Genomic DNA, 10,229 nt, shown 5'->3' on the forward strand with positions numbered 1-10,229 from the left:
GGTTTCGAAGCACTCGTGGGTTCGTTTAGCGAACCAAAGGCGGACGACCGTAGTAGAGGAAAGCCCGTGGCTCTATATAAATGTACACACAACTCTATATACAAACAATAGAGGACGTATCGAAACACTTAACACTAATGCTACAATTCACTCAGGAAACGAAGCGACAAACAACGCGCGTGCTGGTGGTGGTTAACAGAAAATTGGGAAAGGAACCTTAACTAACGACCTACGCCACGAAACAAAGCTCGTAAGGCACGCAGCAAGCAGAACCTAACAAATCATTTTTTACCAAACATATTTCATACAAACAGATAACATATAACAGCAGACAAAAAACGCGCAACAACAAATGAAACATTACATACTCCAAATCATATTAACTGCATAACGGTGAGAAGAACAAACAACCAAGACTACAATTGTTACCTAACGGAAGTGAAAAACAGCAGACAAACCACGACAGTTTTCGTGGACAAATAATGCAACCTATTTTTTGAAAATCTTTTCTTCTTCAAATGAACACAACCGCGGTAGCGTTCGTTTCGTTGCACTTGCGTGCGTGCGTGCGCTCGCCATTCTCTTGCCCGCGCGCGGACGTACGGTTGGCCTTTCGCTCATCAACGTGATCGCGACGTGTGGTTGAGAAATGATGATGATGTTGATGAAGAATGATGATGCGCTGTCGGTGACGCTCGAAGGCAATATTGTGCTAGATCGTTACGTGACTAATAGACTCCTTGCACTTCCTCGACAAAGGCGGGGTGGGTGACGGCGAAAAACAGAGACGATTGAATCGATCAATCGAATCGATGCAGGGACTGACTTATTGTACACACGGAGGACGAATATATGAAGTGAAATCAAAACTATTATTAGTAAAATTGGAATTTAAAAAGTGCAAAAACACTAGCAAAACTAGCAATCAAAGAAAGGGAATCGACTGTGACGAGGAAAGCACATGAAACAAAACAGTACCAAAACGACACTTACTCCAGACGGACTCGGAGCTGGAGGAACAACAAAACAATACTAAACCTCTAAAAGCGAAACACGCAAGGAAAGGGATGAAGTTGAAGCGAAAGTCAATGTAAAAATTTTTCATTCTTGCTAATATTGTTGTATCCAAATAAGCGAAAGCGGAGCGTGCTGGGAAACGAGTAATGGTGGTGACTGATGATCGCGGTATGATTGCGATGTGTTCTCGTAAGCTGTGTACGAAGAAAACGCGACGAAAACTGTGAGGAGCGCGTAGCTTTTAAGAGTGTAAATGGGTGAAAATGTGCGAAAAAATGCCTCCCAAACCGTTGACGAACAGAGTCTCCTAGAGACATAGTTTAACAGTTTTCGTTAGTTTCTAATTTAAGTCCAATGCAGTCCAATTTCGTAACAAAATTGAGGATACAATAGTGCGTTCCATTGTCTCACATCTGCAGTGTTTGTTTGCGTTGTTCTTTTGTTATCAACGAAACTCAATTACTAGTTTACATTTTTGCTTTTTTAACGCATAATCCGGGAGCGCGCTGGTGTGTCCTCCTTTCGTAGATATTAACAAAGATCTAAGCGGTAGCTTTTTCTAAGTTAGGTAAACCTTCTTCCAGCACTAACTAAAACGACACACTATTAGGCGATCAATCTTCCACATTTGCAAACTTTTGGCCAATGTGTGTGGTTCGAAAAATCAATGTTTGTGTGACTGAGACTCATTGCGTAAACTTTTAGGATATTCAAATACGAAACCGAAATTGTGATGGAAACAAAACCCAACACGTTTGTAAAATACTGACATTGTGATGTTGTAGAGATGGAAACGAAAAACAAAAACCCTTCGAACGTGCGACGACAACGAAACACAAGTACACCACTGATTGCGACAGAGACAAAACACCTATCGGAGGGACAGCTGCTGATCTTGGTACCAAACGGATCTGCTTTGGTGATACCATGAAAGATCGAAGATCGCCACTGGCGGCGAACTATTCTCTGCAGACATCTGATCACCCCTGAGACTGACAGAAAAAAGAGTACGAATTTTAGCAATTACTAAACTCTTCGTAGGCATCGGAAGCTCCTTGGCTCCGTGATCCCTACTGACTATTACTTAGCAAAACAAAAACAGGACAAGTTACTACTCTGCATTGTGCCTGGAGCAATGCGCAAACGACCAAAGACTCAATCTGCATGTGGATGTGTGTGTGTGTGTGAATGTATGTTAGTGTGAGGTGTGTGCATAACTAAATGGTAATGAATTGACAACGATACCCAAACCCTTCCCACGATTTTGTCTCAGTGTGGACACGTGAATCAGCTCAGTTAGGATGTGTTAGCTTTTACGTAAAATGCACAACGGTCAGTTTGGATTGCAATCTTCTCATTTTCCACAGAGGTTCCATGATGGCCAGTCAGAAATAGTTAGCCTGTAGCAAGGACTACAACACTACACCCCTCACAAGTCGAAATCCATCGGTACTACTTGTCTATTGCTTTTACGCGTCCTAACCTACCCTACCACATACATACTGTGCTGTGAAAAGATGAATGAACCAAATCGTGTGCAAGGACGACGAGTGGTTGAATGGGTGACTTGTGTGAAGCGAAGACGATGATCAGCAGTCGGGACAAATGAGAACCAGAATGTGGATGCTGTGAATACTTAGATTATGCTAGTAGTATGTTAAAGCGAAAGAAGCGAGAAAGAGAGTGTATTTTGCCGTCTGTAAGAGCGTTTGTACATTTGAGAGGTATAATGCGACATAATGCGAAGAGTGTGCGAGATGACGATGAACGGATATGATGATGCAAATGATCAGTGTGATGATGATGACTGAATAAAAAATACATGACTGCCAAAAAGCGACAAAACAGCTTTCTTTTTATTTTGTTACACTAACACTTTTGATGCCATCGACATATCGTGTAAGAGTCTTGTAATGGCTTTCTTCGCTGGAGCGATAATAAATCTAAAAGTGCAACGTTGAGCGGATTGTTTCCGATGGTACTGCACAGATGTAGAGTAAAATTTGGAAAATTCCTAACCTGTGTTTTGTGCAGTGACGAACGAGAATCGAGAAGCGTGTACATGCCACGAAATTAGTGGTGCTGGTAAACTTAAGGCGAAGGACGAAGTGGATCGTACGAACTTTTCCAGTGACAGTAAGTGATAAAGGAGAATAGTGGAACCCATACATCATCCAAAATCGGAAATGCTCAAACGTTTTCACTGAAAACAATAGAAGGCTGTGCTTGTTCAAATTATTCGCCAAGCGATTACGGAGATTGAAAGTAGTGTTTTGTGCCATGATATGACTTAAGCCGTTACTAGGCTTTGTTTTTTACTATTTGTGCTCCTTTTTTGAAGCGACTATTTTTGTTAGTGAATATTACGAAGAAAAAAAATTATATTTCTTTAATAAAACAATAGCGTGTTGTGTTTTTGTATGGTTTCTTTTGGAAGGTAAGTGTTCTTTCAAAATCCAGAAAAAGTCCATACATCATGAAACACTAGAAAGAAATAAACCATTACAGCAATGACCGACCCGGTCCGTTCTTTCTACGATAAAAAAGAACAATGAACGAAAACCGGATGATAGCGATCGACGGTAGGAATCAGCACAATAGAACGCTGCAACGAACAGTACGACGAGGCGAATAAACAACCGAATAATGCCGAGCGATATACACTTCTATTGCTTCCATTTAGTGAAACGGAAGCTTGGAGTTTAGGTTTTTTCATCCTGAACGATTTTCTCTTCGATTTATTCCCCATTTCATTCCGATTCTCACAAATGTGTGTGTGTGGTGTGATGTTACCGTGCATGGATGCTTAATTGGGCGGTAGATCATTCGGAGCACAGCACGTAAGGCATAGTTTACAATGCAATTCCCAGTGTACACACATTCGTATCCAACTCCAGCGCAGGACAGCTCCATCACACCAAACAACACCGTTATGATAATTCACCGCTCTTCATCTCGGCGTCAACCTTTGTTTTTACATTTCACGCAGACGTCGAACAGCCGAACGGACCGAAGCGGCAGCGGTGGTCGAGTAGACCCAAGCACCACCGGCAACGACACGCTTGCACCGCTTGCACGCCCAGATTCCGACGCAGGATCGTTTCATGGCATCCTGAAGTGAAAAAAGAACTGGATTAGAAACTGCACTACGCTCGCTTTGGTGCATCGTGCCCACCTTGCCGCAGAATGTACAGGTATATTTGGAGTGCTGGGTGATTTCCATCTTCTTCACCATCTTACGTAGCGAGGCACCATACCGGGTGCCGTATTTACCGACGATTCCAACTTTTCTGGTACGCTTGGCCTATAAAGAAATTACAGTTAGTGTTGGTTACTACTTTCCGTGCTCCACCTTAAGCCTAGACCACTGGGGAACACTACGCTAAAGAACTACAGCCACACTGCCGGCACCAAGAATGAGATCGGTCTTTTGCTGGCTGGCGCCTTGAACCACAGGCCTTCACACCACCCCTGGGCCTATTTTGAATCAGGTTTCTGCACTGAAAATCCCCTCCGAGCGTGGCTTGCAGTGTGTTCCGAGTGTGGCCCAAGTCGTCCCCTTTCTGTTGAAACCCAAAACTAACCATTTCGACGGGATATTATCCGATCTGGATTGAATTAAAAAGCAGACACAAAATGTGTGCACTTTCTTCAATCGAAAGGTGACGGAAAAGAGACCGATTGACAACAAGCGGAAGTAGGCTCGCTGTGACAGTGACAGTTGATTTTGGCTGGCAACACTTTCGTACGCAGTACGCAGCCGTTAAATTAAATTTTTTAAATTCTTCTTGTTTGTTTTTTCAAAACAAACTACACATTTTCGTTAGTAATTTTATCTTTTGTTGAAGTTGAGTGCCTTCTCTTGAATTTTGATGCACTTTTTCTTGGAAATTGTTTCTAAATTTTCCTTCAAATCGATTTTATTCTCTCTGACGAACAACGGGCGAATGAGTTGGAGCACGCACACAGAGCACGGTGTTGACGTTTGACGTGTCGTTTGCAAATCGTCGAATTTGCTTCGCGTGCAACAAAAAAAGGCTACAACATTTGGCTAGAAATCAGTTCGTGGGCCAGCAGCAGCAGCGAAGATCGAACAGAAGAAACCCGGAAGGTTGGCCTTTCGGTGGAAGCCAGAAAAGAGGTTATTTAGCCCACTAGCGGGCCGGGCGATCGGTTTTTCGTGTAGTGCAGTATAACTGCGTTGCTAAGAAACGATTACTACATCAGGTAACGAAACGGTTATAAGTGTTCGCGGTTTCGCTGTGATGTCGTGTCGGTGCATCATCGCCGTCGTCAGGTGGTAGAAGGAAAAGTCGCTGGCGTTTGTTAGTGCATCGGTACGTAGATTTATTTTCGATGCCCACTCACCGCAGCAGCGCTCTAGTTCCTCGCCGCTTACTGCGCTGCACGAAAAAAACGTCTGCGGTTGGTGTGTCGTCATCGCGCCGCTTCTGCGTCAGAAAAGTTTGTCGTCGCTCAATAAGTATTTTCAACCCGTATTTATTTCGCAGTCCAGGACGGAGATTGAAAAAGTGCTACGTGGTGCGTGGTGTCAAGGAAAGGTCCCGTTTTTTTGGGCAAATCTCCGCAGCTGGCCTGTGACAGCAATACTTTTTTCGACGTCGATCGACACACCATCGGAAACGGAAAAAAACACATCCAGCCGAAGAGCGTAGGCTTTGTGTTGGTGTACGCGCGTTCTAACGTCTGGACATACGAACACACAACACGAAACATGACAACGAGACACTGTTCTGTCACCGCCGGCAAGATGGGAAAGCTGAAGCTGGCGGAAGCGATTACTATCGTCGTTATCTTCGCCGGTTGCTTTTCCGATGCGTTCTATCTGCCGGGACTGGCCCCGGTGAACTACTGTAAAAAGTCCGAGATGCAAAAATCGTGCAAGGTAGAACTCGGAATGATTCATTGTTTTTGGTTTGATATTTTAATCACTTCATTTCTCTGCTCTTTCAGTCGGAAGTTACACTGTACGTGAACCGACTCAACACAGAAGAATCGGTTATCCCGTACGAGTATCATCACTTCGACTTTTGTCCGATCGATGAGAGCAATTCGCCGGTCGAGAATCTTGGCCAGGTTGTGTTCGGTGAACGTATTCGGCCGGGGCCGTACAAGATCCAGTTTCTGGAGGATGTGAAGTGTGCGAAGGCCTGCGTCAAGCACTACAAGGGAGGTGATGGCGACAGTGATCATCGGTTGATGGTGCTGAAGAAGGGAATGAGCTTGAACTATCAACATCACTGGATCGTGGACAATATGCCCGTGACGTGGTGCTATCCGTTGGAAAACGAGCGCCAGTTCTGCAGCACCGGCTTTCCCATGGGGTGCCTGGTTCGACGCCATCCGGATGGTGAGGATGGTTGCATGGCGAACCCGAACTATAACCGAGCTGGGTACTACTACCCGTTCAACCATGTCGATCTGACGGTCACATACCATAGCGGGGCCACCGAGGAGTGGGGCGTTGCGTTCAAACAGAACGGTGGCCGAATTATCTCTGTGAAGGTGGTTCCGTCGTCGATTAACCACAAGGATGGTGCCGAGCTGAACTGTGACAGCAAAGAACCGATCGAGATTCAGTCGAGCGCTCTTCCGGCGGGCAAATCACTTGATATCGTCTACACGTACTCGGTGCACTTTACACAGAACAACAAGATAAAATGGTCGTCTCGGTGGGACTACATTCTCGAGTCGATGCCGCACACCAACATCCAGTGGTTCAGCATCCTGAACTCGCTCGTGATCGTACTCTTTCTGTCCGGCATGGTGGCCATGATTATGCTACGCACGCTGCACAAAGACATCGCACGCTACAACCAGATGGACTCGGGTGAGGACGCGCAGGAAGAGTTTGGCTGGAAGCTGGTGCACGGCGATGTGTTCCGACCGCCCCGCAAGGGTATGCTGCTGTCGGTGTTTCTCGGTTCCGGTATTCAGGTGTTCTGTATGACGCTCGTGACGCTGGCTTTCGCGTGTCTCGGTTTCTTGTCGCCCGCTAACCGTGGCGCGCTGATGACGTGTGCGATGGTACTTTTCGTGCTGCTTGGAACCCCGGCCGGCTATGTGTCCGCTCGCATCTATAAGAGCTTCGGTGGCATCAAGTGGAAAAGCAACGTGCTACTCACGTCGATGCTGTGCCCAGGGTATGACCAATTTTCTGGAACTCGAGCCGTGATATTTACACGTTATCATTTTTTTTACTGTGCAGTGTCGTATTTGGGCTTTTCTTCGTGATGAATCTGATACTTTGGAGCAAGGGAAGCTCGGGAGCGGTTCCCTTCTCGACGCTGATTGCGCTGTTGGCGCTCTGGTTCGGTGTGTCGGTCCCACTGACTTTCGTTGGGGCATACTTCGGTTTCCGGAAACGGGTAAGTGTGTTCTATAGTTTTCTTCATCACATTTTCCGGCGTTCTAATTTTATTGCTAGATATGTGTCACGATGATCAATCATTTTAAGTTTTATGATGTTGAGTTTGTTTTACTATTATTTTGCGATTGATTTTGGGCATCTTCGTAAGTCCGTTCAACGTTTGTTTGAACTGGCCATAGCATCAACCTTTCTAAGTTTGCGAGAGAAACCTTTCATAGCAGGAAAGAAGAAATAATAGGGGCTTAAGGGTCATCCCTGCACCGCAAAGTTTTTTCCGCAGTCTTCGCGCAGTACTCTGATTCGATGATGACTCACAGTTGATAAACAAACAACTTAGGGTATATTTTCTTCTTCTCCTTCTTCTTATTTGGCGCTACAACCGCTGCGCGGTCTTGGCCTGCACCAGAGATAATGTTAATATCTCTAGTGCTATTCGTAACGAATCGGTTTCACGGGCGGGATTGTAAGCCCCGCGCCAATCCCCCCGTCACACCAGTATCGGGAATCGAAACCATGGCCGGCTGCGTGACAACCGGTCCCGGGATTCGAACCCAGGTCAGCTGCGTGACAGCGGCGAGCGTTACTGATTGCTCCATCAGCGGGGGTTTAGGTATATTTTTAATGTTCTCTAATTCAATGCTCTCTATCAGTGTAGTGTCATTCTAATTCAGTGTTTATTTTAATAATGAAAATAAATTTTCGTTACTTAATTTATACTTTAGGCTAGAGGTTCAGCTAGAAAGCTTAAGCTAAAGGTTGTTCAGCTTAAGTTAGAGCTTAAGCTTCTCCAATCAGCTTCTTTGGAATTATTATTTTGCTTTTTCTATTAATACTATACTATCAAGTAAAATATTTGCAGAAATCATTTCTGAAGAACCAACTGAAAAATTCTCTCCTTAAACAATATCCGTAGTCTCTCGAGCATCCGGTACGAACGAATCAAATACCACGCCAGATTCCGGACCAATCGATCTACACGCAACCGGTGCCGGGCATTATCATGGGTGGAGTGCTGCCGTTTGGTTGCATCTTTATCCAGCTGTTCTTCATTTTGAACTCGCTCTGGTCCAGCCAGATGTATTACATGTTCGGATTCCTGTTTCTGGTGTTTCTCATCCTCGTCATCACGTGCTCCGAGACCACCATCCTGCTGTGTTACTTCCATCTGTGCGCCGAAGACTACCACTGGTGGTGGCGCTCCTTCCTAACGTCCGGCTTCACGGCCGTCTACCTGTTTGTGTACTGTTGCCACTACTTTGCGACCAAGCTTCAGATCGAGGATGCAGCTTCCACTTTCCTGTACTTTGGTTACACGATGATTATGGTATTTCTGTTCTTCTTACTGACCGGTTCGATAGGATTCTTTGCCTGTTTCTGGTTCATCCGTAAAATTTACAGCGTAGTGAAGGTAGACTAAACCTCTGGCGCGCAGATACGGATGTGCGCAATGACACTCTATTCTCGTGTCACTTTTAAGTAACTCTTCTTTAGTTAACCTTAAGCCGATTCGATTTTTACGTGGGGTCGCAAATGATCTTTTCAACTGTGTTTGATTTCAATTCACGCACGACACGACACAAAACATTACACTAACCGAAACTTTCGGACGACGCGAAAGTTTCGTTGTTAGTGAGTCACGCTTATCGTGCACGAGCAGAATAGGCAACAACGACAATACAATTGTTCCGATCGGATGACCGAGCTGATCGGTTCCGAATTTTGTTCACCGTCACTTCGTCTATGGTGGGTTGGCTTAATTCGATAAAGAAAGGCTACACATGTTTTGTTTATGTATTTCTTCAAAGCGAATGAGAAACGTCCACCATACGGATTTGAAGAAAGACGAAATGACAGTTTGATTGAAAGATTCCTGTGTTTGCTTTCGATGCGATTTCTTACTAGAACTGCTCAGAGAGTTTCTGTGAAGAACACAAATTCCGACTCGGTGTTGACCGCTTTTCCAAACCTTTATTATAATTATCGTCTGTAAAGAAATCGGTGTACTGTTAGCCAAGGTGTGTCAAGCACAGAATATGAAACATGGCGAACCTTGCAATCCTTGCATTGGCGTGACGGTGTTTTGGCTTATTTCATGCCCCAAACTTATCCTCTTTTAATACACTCCACAAAACCCAACTGAGCACGGATCACGTGTAATGTCATCGCACACGTACAAGCACACACACACACACACATTTGCAAGAAGCAGCTGGTGTGTTTTCTCCAAAAATTAGATTAGTGGTAGCACGATGACGCCTCCAGTGAGAGAGGGTGATGAAAATGAGTATTAGAAAATAGAGTGAATGGAGTCCATAAGCACCAGGGCGAGATAAAGTGGGTAGAACAGAAGCCAGTTTTTTTGCATTATTGCGTTCTTTCGGAGAATAAAATTTTTGATGACCTTGCACCGTTGTGTGTGTGCATGAGCGCGATCCCGACAAGATTTCTTCTCGGTCGCACAACATCGTGGGTGTACCCCTGTGTCTCCTTGTATAAATTATTGATTAGACTTATGTTTCTTCTTGCACCCTGCCCCCCAAGCACTCTCGCGACTCGTTGAAATATCGGGATAAAAACAAGTTTTGAATTCAAAAGTCAAAACCATCCCTAAACGGTTGCGACGGGTGGTGCTTAAATCGTTAACCGGAAGGGAACTAAACATCGAATGGTGTAGACGGGAGGACGATGTGATTAACAGGTTAACTTAATACCGAAGGGCACTGTAACAGAGGGCATAATTAATATTATTATTATTACATAATGGTAACTAAAATAATAAAAAGTAAAGAAAATCTACCAGATTTCGTACGTATTTATGGGA

The 10,229-nt window shown here is 44.7% G+C and overlaps 2 protein-coding genes across 2 annotated transcripts; one reads left to right on the forward strand and one right to left on the reverse strand.

Moving 5' to 3' along the window:
- Nucleotides 1–3,709: 3,709 nt before the first annotated feature.
- LOC128275257 (60S ribosomal protein L37a) lies at nucleotides 3,710–4,685 on the reverse strand. Its single transcript, XM_053013697.1, has 3 exons — nucleotides 4,602–4,685; nucleotides 4,193–4,321; nucleotides 3,710–4,129 (listed from the first exon to the last, which is right to left on the reverse strand). Exons 1-3 carry the CDS (start codon nucleotides 4,602–4,604, stop codon nucleotides 3,992–3,994), a joined length of 270 nt encoding a protein of 89 aa, XP_052869657.1. The 5' UTR covers nucleotides 4,605–4,685; the 3' UTR covers nucleotides 3,710–3,991.
- Nucleotides 4,686–5,060: 375 nt separating this feature from the next.
- Nucleotides 5,061–10,176, forward strand: LOC128275247 (transmembrane 9 superfamily member 2). The gene is made up of 5 exons (XM_053013685.1): nucleotides 5,061–5,354; nucleotides 5,534–5,923; nucleotides 5,992–7,181; nucleotides 7,247–7,406; nucleotides 8,322–10,176. Exons 2-5 carry the CDS (start codon nucleotides 5,753–5,755, stop codon nucleotides 8,823–8,825), a joined length of 2,025 nt encoding a protein of 674 aa, XP_052869645.1. The 5' UTR covers nucleotides 5,061–5,354; nucleotides 5,534–5,752; the 3' UTR covers nucleotides 8,826–10,176.
- Nucleotides 10,177–10,229: the final 53 nt, after the last annotated feature.

The sequence above is a fragment of the Anopheles cruzii genome, chromosome 3 (assembly GCF_943734635.1).
Source record: "Anopheles cruzii chromosome 3, idAnoCruzAS_RS32_06, whole genome shotgun sequence".
Taxonomy (NCBI): domain Eukaryota; kingdom Metazoa; phylum Arthropoda; class Insecta; order Diptera; family Culicidae; genus Anopheles; species Anopheles cruzii.